Raw genomic sequence first — 23,491 nt, forward strand, 5'->3', positions numbered from 1 at the left:
GGGAATTTCTCACCTCTCTCTTCCAGGTCCCCTGTTTCATTGCATGGACATGTTTTTATTCTTTCTTGCAGAAAAACCACGGATGAACAATATCCTCACTTCCGCCACGGAGCCCTATGATCTCTCCTTTTCCAGGTCCTTCCAGAACCTCTCCCATCTCCCGCCATCCTACGAGGCTGCAGTCAAGACTAACCCAAGTAAATATTCTTCTCTGAAGAGATTAAGTAGGTGTCAGCTCATTTCATTTTTTTTTGTATCTCATTAGCCTGTGAGCTGCAAGAGGCATAATGGCAAGGCAGTAATTCAACTTCCTTTCCCATTGCACTTTCTGCACTGACATCTCTGGTCTGCAACACTGTTCCCTGTCACTTTCCATTGAGGCAGAGCTGCAGGGGAAAAGTCACTTTTACCCCAAGCGAGTGATGGTACATGTGGTTGTTTCCTCACTGAGTTCTCTGCTGTGCTGCCTCTGATTACTCATCAAAACACACTCCCTCGTCCTTACAGAGCCATCCGGTATTCCACCTACTTTATACTAGAAATGGGGGAAGCCTGCTTGGCTATCTCTGAACCTCCGATTGACTCCCCAATCTGCAGTTAAAGCAAGTAACTCACTGTCTGTCTGCCCTGGAGCAGGTACTTAAGACTAAATATCAACCAAAAACCAGTCTCAAAAAGGTCATGAAATGATTGGGAACGTTCATGTCAGTGAGGGAGGGATGCTTACCTCCTGTATCTGGGCTACTTGTGGCACCTTAGAGACTAACAAATTTATTTGAGCATAAGCTTTCGTGAGCTACAGCTCACTTCATTGGATGCATTCCGATGAAGTGAGCTGTAGCTCACGAAAGCTTATGCTCAAATAAATTTGTTAGTCTCTAAGGTGCCATAAGTACTCCTTTTCTTTTTGCGAATACAGACTAACACGGCTGCTACTCTGAAACCTGTATCTGGGCTGTAATCTGATCCATTTCATTGACCTGGTGGTGGTCTATACTATGGACTTATCCCTAATACATTTCTATGTCCCTTGGAGTGTCAGTCTCTTTGTCCCATACTATGGATCCATTTTCACTCTGGCTAGTATCAGCTGCTTGCTGCTGTTTTCTACCATGTGTTGTGTTCTGCAACCACCCTTCAGCAGGGTCCAATTCCAGACTCTTACTGATGTTGAGTAGCTTGTACACACGTAGTCTCATCAGCTTCAATTGGATTACTCAGGTGAGTGCATTTGGGTATTTCCACCACAGAAATTGCAATACAGATCTGCTATAAGAGAAATCCCTCTCTTTGGTTCAGCACAGCAGTTGAGCATGTGCTTGACTTTAACCAGGTACAGTAGTTGCTACCTGCTTAAACTTAAAACATATGCTTTAAATGCTGTGATGATAGGGCTAGTTTGCTGAATTAGGCCTGATTTCCTATGGTGCTGGGTACATCACTCTGAGCAGGACATCCTGTCTTCTCCTGGAAGCCTTTTACCCTTTATAATCTACTGGGTAAAGAGGTTGCATACCTGCTTATTGTAAATATCTCCAACATGCCCATTCACCCCCTCCGATGCTCTGTGCCTGTTCCTAGACAGCTTTTCTGATATAAACTGATACGCCAGCGATGCCACTGGATTATAATTTCACAATTTTTGAATTTCTGCTTTCTTGAGGATGGTAAATGTTTTCATTTCACAGCAGAAGACATGTAACTATATGTCTGTTTATTGATTACCAATTGAAAATACTGCCTTTTTTTCTGTAACTGATTTGCATTGTGAGAGACTCCCTGAAATGTGTCATTTGCTTTATATACAATGTCTAGGTACTGGATGAAAATGTTCTGTAGCACAGAACTAAGGATGTCGATATACCTCACTGAAACATAAAACATACTGTATTTTAAAAAGCCAAAAAGAAAAATTTGAAAGTCTGGAAATGTAACAAAATTTGACAACAAACCATAAGTCCTCTCCCTCGGACTTGCTCATACTCCCCCCTACTCACACTGATCAGTCCCACTGAACTTTATCCTGCTACACTCTCCAGACACAAGGGGTTTGTAAAGCTGTGCACTGAACTCCGTCCAGCTGACCTACGCATCTTTGATGCGGACACATTCTTGAGAACACATCACTGAAACTGCCACTGCCTGGTGAAATGGGCCTTGATGTGGTTAAATGTAGGGACAGCAGCCAAATGATAGCATTAAGTACAAACTCTTATCAGCTTAGCTTTTGGCCAGGATGACCTGTGCCAAAGACTTTTCCCAAAAGACTACCAATAATCGATTCAATTTCCTGTAAGGCCTAGCTCCATCTCAGTAATAAAGTAAGTATCAGCTCTCAAGAAGTCTGTTGTGTGTGACATGGCCTGTGCTGGGAAGCTCTGGGTCTTTGATACAAACACAGGAGTGCCCCTTTCAGAGGGACGTGGCAGTCACAGAGTACAAGTTTGAAGTCATCAACAAGAGAAAGCCCAATATCACGGTGGCATACCAGGGTACAGTCTCGACTAATAAGCAGCTGTGTCACCCCTACCCTGCAAGCTTGGGTGCCTTACAATGCCTTGCTGAAGTAGCTCCCACCTGGGCCACTCACAAACAGTCTTCCAGCAGGCAAACCACACCCTGAGTGTCTGTGTGTAACTGCAGCCTGCCAGCCATGCATGGGTTACACTCTGGCTCTCCCCAGCCTTGATTATACTCCAAGGTGACCCCAACACACCCCAAGTCTCAGATTTTCTCCAATAAATGTATGTCCTGTTCTGCCCAGCCCTCTCCTGGACAATACAAGTTATACTAAGTCCATTATTTCTTTAAAAAGAATAATAAGCCTATATCCTGTCACCCCAAATGGAGTTTCCTAGACACTTACATTTAAATACACTGGATTAGATAAAACAATAAAACAAGTTTATTAACTACAAAGAGAGAGATTTTAAGTGAGTCCAATTAATAAGGCATAAGGGTCAGAGACAGTCACAAGAAAAATAAAGAGAAGATATTTACTAATACCTAACTTAAACAAACTATATAAGATAAAAGCAGTTTCTCACCAAATGCTTTCAGCAGTCTTACTGACCAAATCCTAGAGGTCAGGACCCCTCTTCCAGAGCCCAACGAATGCTTCCTTTGTCACTTCAAGTGCAGTGAATGCAATGGGCAAGGGGAGAGAGGGAGGGTGCGTTGGGGTGTTTTTTCCTCCTTTTATAGTTTCAGTCTCCCTCTTGAAAAAATATTTCCAGCTGGGCACGAGTAGACAAAAAGTCTGTGTGGAAGGATGTTCCCACTGCTTCTCCTCACGTGTTTGAGCTTCCCTTGTTTCCCTTCCTGCTTGATGACTCTATTTACTGCTTAAATGAAAATTGAGCAGAGCACCCATTCATTTGTGTAGGACAGAACTGTTTGACAACCTCAGTTTGGGCAGGGCTGCGGGGTTGAGAACACATGTTAATAACACCATACAGGGGTGTCCTATAACATCACATACACTGTCACTACACATATTTTACCAGGACAATAATGACCAACAAATTATGAGTTTTCATATGATACCACACAAGGCATACTTTTTACAAAAATTAGTACAGTAGTGTATAGGGTGTGAATAAAAGGGTATAATCTGTCACAATCGCAGGGACTGGGTCAGATCAAGACCTGCAGCTCTGAAACTGTGGAGATGTTTGTGCACCATACGACTAAACAAAACAAATCTATGCCTGTGAGAATCAGACATGGGCCTAAGGGCTGCAGTTTTTATTGTGCCTACCAGCGGCAATGCAGGATCACTCTATTACACATGCACCCTCCTGACCCAGCCCTGCCTCTCTCCCTGTCCATCTAATAAATGGTAGCCATATTCTGGGTGAGAATCTGCACTGATTACCTTGGATCCGAGGAAGAGAGGATTTGAGAGCTCGTCTGTGGCCCTCAGCTGTGGAAGATATATGGGGACCCTTAACTCATGAGGCTTCCAAAGACCATGAACCACAGAGGTTCATAGATGAGCCTAGTCTCCCGGTGCAGAGGAATGTGTGCATTCCATATATTTTCTGGCAACATTCACCACAGCAGGGAATCTTTGGCCGGTGACATGGGAACACCACCATGTCCTAATATGCATTACAGATCTGTACATTAGGGTCAGCCACCTTTGCAAGGGACTCATCCATAGACTTGCAAAGCAGCTGACTATGTAGACCCAACACTGGAATCACCTGGATCTTCCAGTGCCTGGCTAGCAAGAGACCCCGACTGTCCCAGCAGCCCAAGAAGGTTCCTTGGCCACGCAGCCAAACACACGCCTTTAAAGTGTGGCTCTGTGGAAATGTCTTGAGGAAGAATCTGGAATTAGGCCAAGATCTCCAAAACTGAGTGCCTCAAATTAGGCTCCTAAATGCATATTTAAACATATCTAAATAATTGGGCTGATTTTTCAAAAGTGCAGAAAGCCCAGCATGTCCCCCTGAGTCCAGTAAGAGCTGTAGATGCTCAGCACCTCTGGAAATCATCGATTTACATGTTTGAGGCTAGAATTTTCAAAGCAGTCTAAAGGGAGTTAGTGCCCAGCTCTCACTGAGTTGTGGGCTCCTTTGACAATCCCAGCCAAATATGGATTTTTAAACCCAATATGAGCACCCAGTTTCAGAAAATCTTGGCCTAGGTGTCTTACATTGGACTCCCAACAGCTGAGACCCAGAATATTAACCAGTACTTTTGAAAATGTAGCCCTTGACCTCTCTGTGCCTGAGTAGTTCTATTTGAAAATAAAGATAGTAACACTTCCCAATATCCCACAGAGGAGCTAAACTGGTCAAATGCTATTTATCTATCTATCCATCCAAGCTCTTATACTGGCACTCAAACCATGGTATCTGAGTGCCGCAGAAAAGCTTATAAATACATACAGGTTATAATAATCTCCCATCTCCTGTAATTGCTCCACTGTCCAACAAAGCTGTAGCAGGATACGTTTAAATATATCACATAGGGATACAAAATAAAGTTTAGTGTTAAACCTTAACCTAAAAAGTGAGCATTTGAAAGCCTGGAAGTTTTCATTAACTATGACATCTTTTGATGTTCTCTAGTGTTTAAGTGCAGTATATCTGCAACTTGAACTGACTTTTTCTTTTGACAGGTAATTTCGCTGTTTTTTTCAAAGGGCCGTCAATCTGAAGAATATGAACACAACCTCTTTCTTTCTGGCTTTCTATAACTGTCAAACTCTGTATTTGTCAGTTGATGCTGTCATGTTTTCTGAGAAGGTTTCTCTTCTAGCAATCATCAAAACCATTAGCATCATTACAGCATATTGGACATTTGGGGCCCAAATTGTGAAATCCTCACTCACATTCTTTTCAGGCATATCTCTTGTGGCTTCACTTGGATTTAAGGACTAAGACCCTGTCTACACAGAAGTTGTATCACTTTAACTAGACCAGGATAGTTTAAGCAGTGCACCTCCTAGTGTGGATGCAAGTATACCAGTATAAATGTATTTATACGATACAGTAAGTCCCAAACAGGAAGGAACATGAGCTATAACTGTATAACACACCTTGAAACAGATATAATGGAATCCACAGTAGGGCTTGCGCTGGTATGACCTCCTCAGTAAAAAAACACCCCGCATAGCTACACTAGGACAAACCCTGTGTGTAGAGTAGGCCTGAGTAAGGCGGGGTTTGGCCATGGTCACCTAGAACTCCACCCTGCCAGGTGAGGGTGGAGGTGGCAGCTTTAAGCTATCAGGATGGCTGGTGCCCAAGGTGCTGATTGGTCACTGTCCAGGTGGGTGAAGTGGGCTGAGGCTTGGGGGCTGGCAGGAACATGGCCTCTGTCAGGATAATAAAAGGCCTCTGTGGTGCCTCTCTCAGCCTGGGTCTCCCCTCCACTCAGACAGAGGGAAGTGACTGAGATCTGGAGAACAAACCCCACAGAAACCTGGGCAGGTCACAGAGTTCAACTGGCTCCTGTGCAAAGGGGCAACACCAATGCACTGCTCAAGCCCCACTTCAGCGCTATCCTTAGTGCCTAAGTGGTGCATAATCCTTTGCACTGGCCCTCAGGGAATAACCCTCTTCTGCCCTCAGGGAATAACGAGCCCTGGCTAGTCACTAGCTAGCCAATCAGTTGGATATTTCTGCACATACAGTTCCACCTCCCTCTCCAGACACGCGGTACTACTAGCTGCAGTGAGCAGGCCCATCTGTCTGTGCAAGTACTCCTAGCAGTAATTCCTGGAGCAGCTTTCAGATTTTTCCATGTTGCTGTTCGTTGGTTATTATGGGCAAGATGTTGCCTGCTAAACCCAGGATGAACCAGAGAAGCACAGACCTTCTGTGCCACGTCTAGCTACTGTAGTACGATGATTGATTTGGGCTGGGATTTCCCAAGGTGTTGAGGGGAGAGAGTTTGCCTTAGGCTCCTGGAAAACCCCAACCTTATTTATTCCTTTGTTTCCAGTAGTCTGGGTAACTGATACGAAAGTCAGTCACACCCCAGTGGGGAATCCAGCTCTTCCACTGACCTGGCACTTAACCAACCAGGGCTCCAGAGCAGTGGCATTAACTAGGAGGACTGGGGGAGGCAAACACCCCCCAAAGTTGTTTGTACCTGCTCAGAGTTCCATAGGCCGCAGAGCTGGGGGCCATAGCCTGCCCACTTTCAAGCAGTAAATCAATACAGCTGCTGGCGGAGCAGTCCAGAGTGTTGCTCCAGCTTCACGGCTGCAACACTGCTAAAATGTGACCCAGCTGCCGCTTTGCACAGAAGACTCAACTCCTGGCAGGACCAGCTCATGCACTGTATGGTAGAGTTTCGGGAGACTCCCCAGCCGAGGAACACCCTGTGGGACAAGAGACAGGGGACGAGTGGGGCTGGAACAGGGTCCCTGCCAGGGGTGGGGGCAGAGACCAGATTTGTCCCTCGTGACACTTTCTTGGACGGCCCAGAGCTATGGGTGGCCTTATTACCTCCCTCCCCCCCCCCCCCCCCGCCTCAGCAAGAGAGAGACTTGCTGGAACCAAACTTTGTGTCTGTTCTCAGCCAGTCACTCAGCCAGCCAGACAAACTGGGTTTTGTGACACCTGATTTGAGCTAGACAGGGCTGAAATTGCCATGCTGGCCTGTATTATTATTATTACTGTTATTATTGATAATCATTTGCATTATACTGCTGTCCAGAGGCCCCAAGAGACCAGGGCCCCATTGTGCTGTTTGCCAGAAGCTGGAAATGGGTGACAGGGGATGGATCACTTGATGATTAACCTGTTCTGTTCATTCCCTCTGGGGCACCTGGCACTGGCCACTGTCAGAAGACAGGATACTGGGCTAGATGGACCTTTGGTCTGACCCAGTGTGGCCATTCTTATGTTCTTATGTAGAGGCTGCACAGCCCCATGGTAAGAGAGTCCCTGCACCAAAGAGCTTACACTCGAAATGGAGATTATGGGCACAGGAAGGATGGGGAACTGAGGTCCAGAGCAAGTCAGCGACTTGCCCAAGATCATACCTGGTGCCTCTAAAAGATCCTTCCTTTCCTTCCCCTCCCTGATGCCTCCCAGGCTTCATTAACGTACCTCTAGCTGCCCATGGTGCAGTTCATTGGTTATTATGGGCTAAATGGTGCCTGCTACACCCAGCCCTTCATGGAGCTGCCATGGCTAAGCACTCACCTCATCTCCCTGGGGGTGGGGTCTGCAGGTCTGCAGGCTGGTGAGTGGGGAAGCAGAGCAGTGGGAAAACCTCCTCCCATCTCCCTCCAGAGCACAGGGTTTGGGACTCATCCAAGCCATACATAGCCTGCACATGGAAGGAGGCTTCCATGCAAGAGCCCAGTGGAACCGGACCCTAAAGCCACAGTGATGCTGTTTATCCACCCAGGTCTCACATGGGTTCTGAGCTTTCATGGACCAATTTGCTACACCTACCTGCAAACAGCTGTGGAGTAAAGGCTGCTGGCTGTGAGGCAGCATTCCCATGGCAGACCCCATCCCAGATCTGCATTGACATCCCCAGCAGGGCTGGCATATGGTGCCTGGACAAGCGGTGGGGTATATCACAAGTATTGTTGAACAAGGGCAGCTGTGCAAATTCCATCGCTGTGTAAAACTCTGGGGGAAAATCACTGTTTATTGCTAACTGGGAAAAGTCAAAATCAGACAGGGAGCTATTAGTGCCAGATTCATTAACCAACTCTGTGTTAGCTAAGAGAAGCATTACAAGGATTAGGCATTTTAAAAAAATATTAAGAGAAACCAAAATAGAGAGATCAGTTGGAATAGACTGAATTTGTGCTTAACAAAAACAGAGAATTCATAGTGATTTCTGTGAGAGCATAAGAACATAAGAATGGCCATACTGGGTCAGACCAAAGGTCAATCCAGCCCGGTATCCTGACTACCGACAATGGCCAATGCCAAGTGCCCCAGAGGGAGTGATCAAATGATCTCTCTCCTGCCATCCATCTCCACCCTCTGACAAACAGAGGCTCGGGACACCATTCCTTACCCATCCTGGTTAATAGCCATTAATGGACTTAACCTCCATGAATTTATCCATTTGTATGTTAGTTTATTAAGCTTGGGAGGGGGAATAACCCATGACCCAAAAAAGAAAAAAACAACAACATAACACAAAACAATCTGGTGATCTAATATCCCTAATAACTGTATCAGGAGGTTCCCTTCAAACTATAAACTGTATTGGTCCTAAACACCAAAAAGACAAGAGGAAATAAACCAACTATCCTGAAAATGAAGATTCCAGGATTGCCAACCCCAGGCATTCAGAAATCAAGAGTTCAGGCCCTCCAAAATCATGAGCATTTAAAAAATAATACATTTAAGGTTCTTTTTATTTGCCTTCTAGTGTCTGACCTGGTAGGGTGCACTCAGGGCACATTTCAATCTCTTCTCCTCAACCCTGAGGGCTCAAAACATATTTTGTTTTTTTAATGAAAGCTGAAACTCTCATCTGTTCAGCTGACTCCAGGAGCTGGCACTTTAAGTATCACACCATGAGTTGGCAATGCTGAGATTCAATTATCTCAACGCTCAGACTTGCTTGCCATCCCTAAGGCTTTAGACAGGTTTGTACTCTGCACAGCTCAGTTGTGCCTCTGTTGCCACTACTGCAGCTACATTGCTATTTATACTTGACCTAGAGCCAGTCTGGGTGCACAAGCAGGAGAATCACGTTCCTAGCTCATCACATAGATGTAGCCTACAGTTGGGAGCCTATTTCCCACCATGGGTAGACAGACATGTGCTAGCTCTGATTGAGAGGCCATCGATATCAAATTGGTCATCTCAGATTCCAGAACAATTAAGAGTTAGCCAGACTTCACCAGTTTTCACCCTCATGTCTGTTGGGAGGAGTGCAGGGCTCTGAGCCTCTGTCCTCAAATTCCTTTTTCTATAAATTATTTCCCTCAGGGCCGGCATGTTGTGCTGCAGACTCTGGACTCCTGGAGTTCTTAGGAGTTACAGCTTGGGAGGTGCTGCTCCCCACTGGCATCAGGGCCTTTTCCTCTGTGCTTGCCATGCGATGCAAAGGGAAGGCACTTGGCAAACCACACTCCACCTATTGCCGAGTTACATCTCCCCCTTAGTTTCTCCATCACTGGTTCAGTAACACTCATTGAACTGACACCACCTTTCAAAGGCAACAGGCGGTTAAATGTGCTGCCTGCTTAAACCAACTTGTTTTTCAGATGAGACTGTCAATTTGGTTTTCACCCCTTTGAGATGGAAGACTGAGGGTTTGTACACATGCATAAAGATCAATTTTAAATCACTTTACATGGATGCATCTCCTTAATGTAGATGCACTCAAATTGCTTTACCCTCAGCCATATCTTTTCATATCTATTTTCCGTTAGTAAATTATGCATTAAGACAAACCCCTTTAACAGGGCTTAAGTATGTCTACATAAGGGGGTTGCACCAGTTTAACTAGATCGATTTAAAACTAGTTTGGCTCACCTCCTGCAATTCTTCTAATGTAGACCAGTGCTCAGATACAGCAGGGCCAGGTGCCTAGACCCTGTTCTACATACAGACTTGCACATTATAACCAAGTTAGTTCTGCTAAGGTTAATTTGTCTGTGAACATTCTTATTATGGAATAAAAATGGCTCAGGTTGATTTAGCTAAAGTCAGTTTGTTACCATAAGACTATAAAGACATAGAATGGCCATATTGGATCAGAACAATGGTCCATCTAGCCCAATATCTTGTCTTCCAACATTGGCCAATGCCATATACTTCCAAGGAAATGAACAGGATAGGGCAATCATCAAGTGATCCATCTCCTGTCACCCAGTCCCAGAATCTGGCAGTCAGAGATTTAGGGACACTCAGAGCATGCGGTTACATCCCTGACCATCTTGGCTAATAATAATTGATGAACCTATCCTTCATTAACTTATCTAATTCTATAATTCTGGCCTTTGCAACATCCCCTGGCAATGAGTTCCACAGGTTGACTGTGCGTTAGGTGAAGAAGTACCTCCTTTTGTTTGTTTTAAACCTGCTACCTATTAATTTCATTGGGTGAGCCCTGGTTCTTCTGTAATTTGAAGGGATAAATAACACTTCGTTTTTCACTTTCTACACACCCAGTCATGATTTTATAGACCTCTATCACATCCCCCCTTAGTCGTCTCTTTTCCAGGCCAAACAGTCCCAGTCTTTTTAATTGCTCCTCATATGGTTGCTGTTCCATACCCCTAATCATTTTTGTTGCCCTTTTCTCCAATTGATCTTCTCCAATTCCAATATGTCTTTTTTGAGATGGGGCGATCACATCTGGAGACAGTATTCAAGATGTGGGCATACCATGGATTTATATAGTGGCATTATGATATTTACTGTCTTATTATCTGTCCCTTTCCTAATGGTTCCTAACATCGATGGCTTTTTGAATTCTGCTGCACATTGAGTGGATGTTTTCAGGGAACTGTCCATGATGACTCCAAGATCTCTTTCTTGAGTGGTAACAGCCAATTTAGACCCATCTTTTTAAAGATATCATTGGGATTATGCTTTCCAGTATGCATTACTTTGCATTTATCAGCGCTGACTTTCATCTGCCATTTTCTTGCCCAGTCACCTGAGATCCAAAGTGTGCTTTGGACTTAACTATCTTGAATAATTTTATATTATCTGCAAATTTTGCCACCTCACCATTTACCCCTTCTTACAGATCATTTATGAATATGTTGAACAGCACTGGTCCCAGTATAGATCCTAGGGGACACTGCTATTTACCTCTCTCCATACTTAAAAAAATGACCATTTCTTCCTACCCTGTTTCCTCTCTTTTAACCAGTTCCTAATCCATGAAAGGATCTTCCCTCTTATTCCATGACTGCATAGTTTGCTGAAGAAGCTTTCATGAGGGAGGGACCTTGTCAAAGGCTTTCTGAAAGTCCAAGCACACTACATCCACTGCATCACCCTTGTCCATATGTTTATTGATTCTAAAAGATTTGTGATGCATGATTTCCCTTTTCAAAACCCATGTTGACTCTTCCCCAACAAATTATGTTCATTTATGCATCTGACAATTCTTTTCTTTACTATGTAATGAAAGATGGAATGCATCAGCAAAGAAAGCTACCTCTTGGAGGTCAGAAAGTGTAGGGAAAAAGTGAGAACTACCAAAAGCCAAGCAAAGCTGGACCTTGCAAAGGAAATTGAATCAAATTTATATCAGTAGTAAAAGGTTCTATATCCATATAAAGAAAAAGAAAACAAGGAAAGAAGCAAGTGGGACAACTAAGCACTGAGGATGGGGTGGAGATTAAAGATAATATAGGTATGACCAAACACCTACACAAATACTTTGTTATAGTTTTTAATAAGAGTTTTGAAGAGCTTTGGGGTAATCGTAAGGTGTCTATTGTAAATTAGGATATGGAAGTAGAAATTACCACATCCAAGGTGGAAGTCAAACTCAAACAGCTTAATGGGACCAAATTGGAGGGCCTGGATAATCTCTATCCATGAATATAAAACAAACTGGCACATGAAATCGCAAGCCCAATAGCAAGGATTTTTAATGAATCCATAAACTTGGAAGTCATATTCTAGGACTGGAGAATTGCTAACGTAGTACCTATTTTTAAGAAACATAAAAAGAAATGATCCAGGAAACTACAGACCTGTAAGTTTGACCTCAATTGTATGCAGGGTTTTAGAACAAATTTTGAAAGAGAAAGTAGTTAAGGACCCAGAGGTAATTAGTAATTGGGATAAAATACAACATGGTTTTACAAAAGGTAGATTGTGCCAGACCAATCTGATCTTGTTCTTTGAGAAAATAACCCATTCTCTAGAAAAAGGCAATGCAGTAGATTTCATCTACCTGGGTTTCAGTAAGGCATATATAGTTCCACATGGGAAATTATTAGTTAAATTGGAGAAGATGGAGATTAATATGAGAACTGAAAGGTAGATAAGGAATTGGATAAAGGGGAGGTTACAATTGGTCATACTGAAAGGTGAACTGTCAGGCTGCAAATCCTCAGGGATCTGTCTTGGGATCAGTCTTATTTAACATTTTTTTAATGACCTTGGCACAAAAAGTGGTAGTGTGCTAATAAAATTTGCAAATGATGTAAAGTTGGGAGATATTTCTAATATGGAAGAGGACCGGAATATCATGCAAGAAGATCTAGATGACCATGAAAACTGGAGTAATAGAAATGGGCTGAAATTTAATAGTGTAAAATACAAAATCATGGACTTGGGGACTAACAACAAGAATTTTTGCTATAAGCTGGGGCCATACCTTCTGGCATTGCTGCAATATTTTTACTACTGACTTCATATCTCTTCCACAAGGGCATTTCAGCCTTACATTTTTGTGACTGTATCAGACAGAGAGAGAGTGTTTGGGTTGTGTTTCTGTGTCGTTGCCCCTTAGCCAGGATAGATTTAAAGGCATCTCTGTTGTGCCCCACTTGCCTTGCTCACTTTGAGACTGCTTTGACTGGCCAGTGAGCAGTTTTGCTCTTTCAGTCATTTGAAGATGAAAAGAGGCTTCCACTAAAAGCTTTTCTTCCCCCACCCCTACTGTTCTCTTTAATATGCTCTCGTTCAGCCTCAGTGAGAATAAGAGGTTGGAGAAACCAGTATTTTCTATTGTCCTTAACATATTCTCAGGTGTGCAGCCTTCACAAAGCAATTCACTGACAAGCTTTTGCCATCCAAGAAAGCTAGGGAAAGGGACACAGCAAAGGACTGATATTCCTGCACGCAATTCTCAGCCCTTGCTTCCCAGGCAGCTAATCTCTGTCCCATGCAGTTGCAGGAGAGGTTCATTTTGATTAACCTGTCTGTTCTGCATGGACAAAGATTACACAGGCATTCACTTCAATGTCTGTGAACACAGTCACCACCCCCCCACACACACACACTTTTGCAGCATGTTGAGAGCTAGTGGAATGCTGCCATCCATAGCAGATATGACTGCATGTCAGGGGTGCTGTATGTGTTTCATTCTGGGGTGAAGATTGCTGACAAGTCCTGGGGGGGTTGTGTTGGTTGTTTCTAGACACACTGTAGCATGGTCACTGAAAGCCTTGCAATGAAAGGAATGCAGAGGAGACAATTTACTGATCCTTAATCGTGGCCTTTAAACAGTCCCCCAGCCCATTGACACAAGACTTGCATTGAAATCTGCTGTTAGCTTTGAGAGGGCACAGTGTGCCCTCTGTGATGATATGTATTAACATAAGGCCACCATGGCAGTATGCAAGCAGGCCAGTGTTCAAGGACCAAAGACATTGCACAGCTCTAAACAGGTGGTCATATTTCCCCAGGATTAGGGCAAAGGTAAGATCCAGAAGGTGCCACAGAAACTGCTTCCTTTGAATAATTGTGGGATTGTTTCTTCAGGCTGTAACCTAGTTTTGGCAGGTTGTTCTACCTGCTCAGGGTCAGGTATTGTGGTGGTACCAATGAGTCAGACAGAGATCTCAAGGCCAATGTACCTCCACTCCAAGCCTTATGTGGCTTAAAATCCAACAAAAGGGGGGGATGTGCTGAGTCCCCATTTCTGTAACAGATCATCTAAGACAGAAGAACGACAGGCAGACCAGTGCACTTTTCATGGAATAAACGGTACCACACAGAGCTGAATGGTTTGTATGTCAGTATCTGTTTCCCTGAGCTTCTGAGAGACTTCGGGATGACCTCATATTTCTGCACTGATATCCAGTGTCCTTAGGAAACTAAACACCAAACAGAAAGTACAGTTTCCCACAGGAGCACCCCATGCCCCTCAGAGCGAGTTCACAGCTGAATTTACAAAAAAAAAAGTTTTTTTTAAAAAATACACAGAGAGCGACTCTGATTGAAACCAGCATCCATGGAACATTCATGGCCAGTCACACAAACAACAAAATCACTTTAATAAATATAGAATAGAATAGAATGATACTGTTGAAAGGAAACATCTCAACCTTCGAAGTGAAATGTTTCTGTAAGAGTGTTTCAGGGTTCCCTCCCCACTCTGAACTCTAGGGTACAGATATGGGGACCCACATGAGAGACCCCCTAAGCTTATTTCTACCAACTTAGGTTAAAACTTCCCCAAGGCACAAACTCTTTGCCCTTGGAGGCTGCTACCACCAAGTGATTTAATAAAGAATCAGGGACAGGACCACTTGGAGTTCCTATTCCCCAAAAATATCCCCCCAAGGCCTTACACCTCCTTTCTTGGGGAGGCTTGAGAATAATATCCTAATCCATTGGTTACAAAGTGATCACCGACCCAAACCCCTGGGTCTTAGGATAATAAAGAATTCAGTCAGGTTCTTAAAAGAAACAGAACTTTAATTAAAGAAAAGGTAAAAGAATCACCTATATAAAATCAGGATGGTAAGTAATTTACAGAATAACAAAAGACTCAAAACCACAGAAGATTTCTCCTCTAGACAAAACTTAAAGTTACAAATACAGGGATAAACCTCCCTCTTAGCACAGAGAAAATTCACAAGCTAAAACAAAAGATAACCTAACGCATTTCTTTCCTATTACTTACTGTTTCTGCAATACTAGATGTTTAGTTCAGATATAGCTAAGGGAGATGTATTTTTCCCTGCCCTGTTTCCTGGCTGGCTCTGAGAGACACAGACAAAAAACCTTCCCCCACAGATCTGAAAGTATCTTGTCCCCTTATTGGTCCTTTTGGTCAGGTGCCCACCAGGTTATCTGAGCTTCTTAACCTTTTACTGGTAAAAGAGGAATTCACCCTTTACAGGGTAAAGATGGATTTTATGCTACCCTTAGCTGTATGTTTATGACAGGGGTTTCAATCTTTCTGAAACAAAATTTTTGTTATTTTTATTTCAAGCTCAGTTAGGAAATTTCAGCTTTTTGTTCTAATTCGGGACAAAAGAAAATGTCTAAATGTCAGAATTTCCCACGGACTGGAAATTTTGTTTTCAACCAGCTCGAATTCTCAGTGACCTGGTAATACTACAAATCACACAATATTTTGACGTGGACTCAGCACATGGGGTTCATTGTGTGACATGTTAAAATTGCAATATAGCACACAATCACTCATGTATGAAGTGATGTCCCCACTGTCCCTGTATGGCTGTGTGTGTATACACATGATGTATGCTGTATCCGTGTGTAATACATACATATTCACACAGTGCAAATAGACCCTTGAGTTCCATGATTGATAGCACAGTGCTATCGATGTCTATGGCAATGCCTAAATGTCTGAAGGATAAGGTGAAAGTCCTGATAGGTCTCCATGTTTGTGCTGCCTCAGACATTATCTAGTGCACCAGGAGGCCTTGTTCCAGAGCGCTGTTCTGTGTACACCATCCCTGCTCTCCCTCCTGTGACAATACCCTTGGCTGTTCCTAACACTGTTTCCCCTTCTTTTCCCCTCCCAGCTGACAAAGAAGCTGATGAATATTACATGAAAAGGAGACACCTTCCTGATCTGGCAGCACGAGGGACCCTCCCTCTCAATGTCATCCAAATGTCTCAGAAACAGACCAACCACAGAGAACGGCCCCGCCGACCCATACGGGCTATGTCCCAGGACAGGGTGCTGTCACCTGAGAGGGTCATGCCCGAGGAGTTCAGCATGTCCTATGAACGGATCTTCTCTGATGAACAGCTTTTGTCCGCAGAGCGCCTCCATTCCCAAGATCCCCTGCTCTCCCCGGAGCGCACGGGTTTCGCAGACCAGTCCATGTCGCGTGCATTGTCACACACGGATGTCTTTGTTTCTACGCCTGTCTTGGATCGCTACAGGATGACAAAGATGCACTCCCATCCCAGTGCCTCAAATAACTTGTACAATACCTTATGTATGAACCAAACTTCCGCCAAGCGCCAAGCATTCGCCTCCCGACGGCACAACACAGTGGAACAACTGCATTATATCCCAGGACACCACCACCATTACCGCACAGCGAGCAAAACAGAGGTGACTGTTTGATATGACACTGTGCATTGTAGATAATCAATAAGGACTAGTGTGACCCCAGCACCCCAAACTGCAGTGGCCTTACAGGCCAAGATAACCTCTAACTGAGTGTCCGAAAAGACTTTTCTGACAGTCACATCTGCATTGTTTTTAAAACCATTCTCATGTTGTTCACATAAGAGGAAAAAATGGGCAATTGGAGAGAATCCCCAACATGCGCCAGTTTCTGTCAAAGAAAGCCATAGCAGCAGGCAGCATCTTCCAAGGGCTTATCTGCTGTAACTCACTCGTTTTTATGAATTTAGGATTTTTAAACTTCAAATTGTGCCAAGTCTCACAGAGCCCATAGTATGTTTGCGGTATCCTAGCCTGGTAGGGTGGGGCCCTGTCACCATCTCTCACACCAGCCTTTTTGGCCAGTACTGAATTTTTCAGTGACTACTTATATTGCCCTTGACTGCTAATAGTCACAGTCAAGCATTAGATGCTAGAATGTCCCCCAAGTCGCTGTTGTTCTTCCTGATTTAAAAGTCAAAGCTTACTAGAGGACTGTCAGATCTAGTGACACAGTTAGCCTAGCTGATAAATGAAGTCTTGTTTATATTAAATATACTCATAAAACAGAAATATAATAGTGCCTACAAATTGCCTGCTCTCTCAGTGTAGGAAGTAGTGGGGTTGACGTGTCAATAAGCACAATTATGCTGAAATGCTCGTTAGGCCCTTTCTGCACTCATCCTAATTTCTACAGTCTGTATATAGAAAACGGGTGGGATTTCATTGATTCAGCTTCTTGCCAACATGATGCCAGAGGCACCAAAACTCACCCAACATTACATTGCTAAAAAGCACTTTGGGTGAAACATTGGCTCTGTTGAAATAGTAAAACTCCCATTGACTTCAGTGGAGCCACGATTTTACCATCCTATTAACATCTCATCCCAATCCAATTCCTCAGCTGTTTCTGAGCCTAATTATTCCTCTCAGCGACAATTGAGGACTCACCATTTCAGAGGAATGGCAAACCCTCTGCTAAATCTGTTAGAACAGAGACAGACAGAAAAATTTGTCTATTAACCCAAAACTAGATGGATATTTTCCAGTCATCGTCTGAGCAGACAGTTACATTTCATGTGCATAAATTATATATCCAACATAATTATACTAAATGGGCATGTTGTATATCTGATGTATAATGCTAATTAGATACAGAGTATTTGTAAATTCTTTCAAAAATAGACTCATGGGTCCAAAATTTGTGAGGTGTTTTGTATTTCAGTCTGTATTGACATTCTGTAGAACTAATTCAAACTAGGACATACCTCTGTGCACTGGGAAGAATCTCAGAGCTTGCGAAAGGCAGGTCAGCATCCCAATCCAAGTGATGGCATCCGTGGCCATGTTAATGACCCTTCAACAGTTGCTCATTATGTCGCATATTCAGTTCCCATCACATGAGCACATGTTGTTTTCCCAACTGGCAGAATGGAGCCCCCTGCCTGGATAAGATCATGAATGACTTCAGATTTTAAATACACATCTTAATAATTGCTAATTTAACTGGCTCATCTCTCTGCCTCTCCCCACAAACTCAGTAACTGCCCCTCCCCTCATATCCCATAAATGGCTCCTCCTCTCTTACCCTGTAACTAGCTGTCTTTGCCCCTTCCCCCACATTCCCCTTAAATGGCCCCTCTCCTACTCACTTTAACTAGTCCCTTTCTCTGCCCCTCCGCCACATACCCTGTAACTGGCCCCTCCTCCACACTCCCCTTAGCGAGTCTCTCCCTCCCGCCCACACTCATCTCACTCCTCCTAATGCTGCTTTGGCTCCCACCCTGCAGAGCAGCATATGATGTGAGATGCTCCCAGGCTCTATCTGGGCTCCAATCCCAGCCCCAGGCTAATTCTGAGGCACTCTGGGTCCCGTGGTGCCAGGCTGGCAGTGGGAAGGTGTTTTCCTTGGGTAGGCTGTTAAAGGCTGACCCTAGTGAGGAGCTTCTTCCCATTTGACATTAATCATGCTGCAATGCTCAAGGCCCTGGCGTTGCCTGCCCCAATCTGGGCTGTGCTTGACCCAGTCTCTAGGTCCCAGGGCTCAGTACGTTGGGAAGGGAGTCAAGCGACGAGGAGTACAGGGCTTTGTTTGACAGAAACTGTGCTGGGATGGAACAACCAAGGGTCACCCTGGTCTAGGTGCCTGTATTATGTTCCCTCAGGGCTAAAACCTCTCTGGGCTGTGTGATCAGAATGAATCCTCTCTCTGCTTGTATAGCATTCTGTCATGGCCCCTGCAGGGGACAGAGGAACACCCACTCTGAGCAGCTCCTCACTCCTTTCGCTCCACTGATGCTCCCCTCCCACCTCCTCAGCCCAGTCCCAGCCCCTCGGATGTGGACACTTCTCAGAAACAGCCATGCCCCTGAGCCTTCACCCTGATCCCCTACGTCTTGAGGGCCAGGGCTAATTCTGAACTGAATGGAGCTGTTTGCAGCTGCTGCCATCTTTGATAGGGAGGCGCTGACCACAGAGTCTGTGGAGCTCTGCATTATGGACCAGGATGTAGGCAGTCTGACCTAGTGGTCAGAGCAGGAGTCAGGACTAGTGGGTGGAGAAGGTAACCAGGTTGGAGAAATGGGACGAGAGTCAGCACCAGAATCAATGGCCAGTTACCAGAGCCAGGGATTGAAGCTGAAGGTCAGAGCCAAGGTTAGATTCCAAATGTTAGAGCCAAGGGTCAAGCCAAAGTCAGAGGCCAGGGAAGGGCCAAGACTGGTAACTGATGATTGGCGGTGAGGCGCAAGGGTAGGAACTGGAGGAGAGGCAAGAATCAAGCACAGAGCAGGAGCATGGTGGGAATGGGAGCGAAGGCAGCCATGAGGCAGGAGCGGAGCAGGAATAGGGTTGGGTGCAGGAGGCAGGCACAAGTAGGGGCTAATGCAGCCACAACAGGAAATCGCCTTGCTGCTCAGACAAACTTACTGTTCCTCCTCCTGCCTTAAATAGCATGGTTTGACCAATCAGTGGAGCTGGGCGATCCACCAAACAAGGTGCCCATGATGGTGTCTTGGCTGAGGCTATATAGTCCTACTAGCTTCTTGGCCCATCAGGTTTTGGCAGATATTGGGTAGAAGCCACGATACAGCAGCTGTCTGGGAAATCCCAGGACTTGCTTCAAGACCCAGGACATCACACCCTGACTCCCTTCTCACTCCAGTGTAAACCAGGAGCCATTCCACTGTAAACAGAGTGTGAGAAGAGATACAGGCCCGGTTTCCAGCAGTCTGTGGGGAGGAGCAGGGCTCAGTGTGGGACGCTCAGACACAGGGTTAGGACGCTCATTTCTCTTCTTCCATGGCCAAGCACAGCTCTTTGGATGGCTCTTTTCCCACGAGCTCCATTCTTTGCTTCCATTTTCAGTTCATGAATTTAAGGAGCTACTGGAGTAGGTGTAGCTACCAAGCCTCTTCTCCTAAGTCCTCTTCACAGATGCTGTGTTGTGCTGCAGGCCATTTGATTGCAGAGCTTCACCTGTCCTGTTCCCGAAAGGTTGCTGGCCCTCTGCCAGCCTGTCCTACTTGGGCAATAATCTTCCAAAGAAATTCTGGCCCCTGTCTCCGTCACCCATGCAGCTGGGTGAAGCTGGTGTATCCCACAGGAGTAATCAACAGACCTTCAGTGCACACTCTCTTCAGGGAAGCAGTCACCATCAAAGCAAGGTTTGGCAGTTTCTCTGGAGAATGCTTCTTGCACTGGATACTGCATATCTCTTCTGGACACCGCTCTGTTGTGTGACTTCCTTGTGTGGCATGATAGGCAGGTAACTGGCAAAGCAATGTTCAGCACAAGCCACTGTTTGATTGGATTGAGTTCCTCCTTGTCCCTCTTTCTGAGGGCTTGTCACTCAGAGGATGCAAGGTCTGGGGCTGGGAGTCACAATGACGCTGGTGGACTAGTCCCAGCTTTGCCAGTGACTGGCAGTGCAACCTCCCTGTGCTTTGTTCAGCTCCCCTTTAGCCAAATGAGAAGAAGAAGAATACGGGAGTGTGGTGGGGTTAATTCAGTAATGTCTATAAAGTGCACTGAGAGCTGCCAAGTACACTGCAGAAGAGCAAAGTATTATAATTAGTAGTAGCATTGTTATTTGTTGGTTGGAAGATGATGTGCTACATTACTGTGTCTGGACTGGCAAGAGTCCACATATGGTCACCCTATTCAGAGGGAGAATGTGCTGGGTGGGACAGCTTCACAGAATAACCCACTGGTTTACTTCTCTCCTGTAACTTGTCCATTTTCTCTCTAGCCAGCTGCAGTCCCCATGGCAATTCTCACACATCCTTCAACTTCCCTGCTTCATCCTGCCTAGGTCTAAGCCACCTTCTGACCCTCTCTTCAGGAGGAAAGCAGAGTGCAGTCCAGATTCCTCAGTACAGTAGATCTGACTTATGATGAATCTTACCCGTCCTAGCCGTGGGTGGCCATAAGCATCTGCAGAGTGCCAAGTTCCCAAAATGCATGTGGGGAGAGAAAAGGGTATGCATAGTATGCCCCGGGTTTATAGCATTTCCTACAAGCTGGTATTGACTTTGCATGCCCCAGGCAGTATTATACAACAGTGAGTTGCATTGGGGAACTCCAGAATTCAGATTGACCCTGTAACAATCTTGTTTCCTAAGATCTATAGACACAGTCTTTGAAATAAGGAAACTATTTTTAATGAACACATATCACATAAAAACTTCATCAGAGCTGATGAAAATGTTTTCAGATATGTTTTAAAGGCACCAAATTGTGTTTTAATGAAAAATGACCATATTTTCCAGTGTTTTAATGTTCCTTTTTTAAACGACACTCTGATTCAGGGGTGTGGAGAAGCGTGAGGTGGGAAATGGTTACCGAGATACAAGATATCCTTTCCTTGCCCAGAGTTAATTTCTACTTACTGCTCTGCTTTCCTGACCACACGCAATGACAGGCCTATGAAGCTGGGCTTCACAGCTGCAGATACATAGTATTATATCAAAACAGTCCACATCCAAAATGTGCAACATGATGAGATTTGGGCACTGACTCTATACAAGCAGAATCATCCCAGGGAAAAGGGAGATAGTTCCCAGCAGTTGGGAAAAGTTCTTCATAACAAACAAAGCTTCATGAAACAGGGTAACATTTAACTGTAAAGGAAGTATATGTTCTAATTTGTGACTGATTAGCCATTTTCAGTTTATGTAGCAGAGGACTAGCTCGTCTTAGTTTTAGTTTCAGATTTATTGTGTATAGTTGGAAGGAGGAACTACACTGAAAGCTGGTTAATACATGTAGATTTCATGTGCTGGGGAGGTAAAACTATGGGAAAGTTTTGAAAAGTTGGATTAAATATTTTCATTAAAAAAAAGTGTTGTTAGCAATAATTGTGTCCGGCTGTTTCTTAGAAAATAGCCATTTGTATGTTGTATGTTCACAAGCTGATCATAAAGGTGTAATTAGCAGGCTGTCTTTAGCTGGTTTAGGCTTACAACTGAGATATCCTTGTTAGTTCTAAATCTGACTGTCTAAAAAAAAATCTACATCTGACCTGCTGAAAGCTCATAGGCTAGAACGGAGATGAGATTATTCTGTTCCAATATATTTATGTAAATCTGAAAGTGATCTACTATCTCAGTAGTTAGAGAAATGACATTTTGTGTCTCTTGTGTGCTCTTCACTATGTGTGAAAATTCTCACTGTTCGTGCCATTCACGACAGCAGTGAAATGTGAGAGCCATGACATTCTGAAGTTCTGCCCATGTGCTTTGTAATAGCTTCTTACAACCTTCATTCCGTAAATCGGTTAGAAATTTTGTAGCAAGAATTTTTTGGCTCTAAGAAAGACATTTCTTACTGTAATATTTTTAGTTTGGGGGACAATATTTCCTAAGAGGGGGTTAGGTGGACATTTTTGTGCTTTAGCCCAATTTATGGATTCCGTGTTTATTATACAGTAGTACTGATGAGAAAGTACATTTGTATCTGTAACTTTGCACAGACTCTTGGTTAACCATTAAATAAGCTTGAAGATGAGCAGTATTTGACTGTTTTTCTCTGTATTATTCTTGTTGTTATACTTACCAGTAAAAGCACATTCTATATGTACTGTAAACAAAAATATTATCAGTTTAGTAAAATTTAGAGTCTTAAGGATTTTTCCACTTTTGTCAGTAACAAATATTTATGGATTCCAAAATAAAGCAATTTAAACATATCAATTGTTTCCTTTTTTATATCTATTGGGGGAGGAAATCAAAGGCCATTCTGTTGGCAGCTTTTGCAACCTTTGTAAGCAGAGTTTGAAAGGAGCATATCTCTATTTCTGTCTGTGTGCTTAAATACCAACTATTAAAATGAATACTGTGAGGTCTGGAGAGTCTTTATTTTTTATGTATTTATTTATTGCTTTTCATCATCATGCTAGGAAATAGAAAGGAGGTATGAAGTCATGCCATTTGCTGTAGAAGTTCTATCCTAGATTAAATCATTTACCATTTATAAGACTATTTTTAAAATTTGTCCTATTTAATTTAGTATTAGAAAAGGGTGCTCTATTTTGTATTCAGAGTTTTACCTCTGCCCTTTCACCACAACACTGTAGTACACTGATAGTGAACTGTGTGACAAAGCTCCGAGCCTGCGCTTGGTTGGTGGGTCCTGCGCTTCCGAGCAGATTCAGTGGCCTCAGAAGCTTGCTAAGGCCGTCAGTGTTACCTGTTGGCAGCTTCCGCATCGCCACTGGAACTGCTTTGATTCCCTGGGCCACTTCCGAGTGGTCCCCCTTTTCTAGCTTCACCCTTCACACTTTTTCAGGCTTCAGCAATGCTTCCTCTCCTCTAGCTCCTTTCACTGGGACTTTTCTGAGGAAACTGGAAGGAGAGCTTTTAAGCAATATGAGTGGGACCTTGATTGGTTCCAGATGTCTCCATTAGCCTAATGGCCTTAACTGGTTAATTGGCATCAGGTGTTCCAATTGGCTTGGAGCAGCCCGTTTGGCTATCAA

The 23,491-nt window shown here is 44.1% G+C and overlaps 1 protein-coding gene across 1 annotated transcript in view; it reads left to right on the top strand.

The window, feature by feature from the left end:
• The window catches only part of SHISA6 (shisa family member 6), a 395,911-nt gene extending 373,052 nt beyond the window's left edge, over window positions 1-22,859 (top strand). The window contains exons 5-6 of the mRNA XM_038371890.2: window positions 72-197; window positions 15,920-22,859. Coding sequence (XP_038227818.1) covers window positions 72-197; window positions 15,920-16,473 — 680 coding nt within the window. The 3' untranslated portion in view covers window positions 16,474-22,859. The remainder of the gene's footprint in view (window positions 1-71; window positions 198-15,919) is intronic.
• Window positions 22,860-23,491: the final 632 nt, after the last annotated feature.

Source organism: Dermochelys coriacea, chromosome 14 (assembly GCF_009764565.3).
Source record: "Dermochelys coriacea isolate rDerCor1 chromosome 14, rDerCor1.pri.v4, whole genome shotgun sequence".
Classification (NCBI taxonomy): Eukaryota; Metazoa; Chordata; order Testudines; family Dermochelyidae; genus Dermochelys; species Dermochelys coriacea.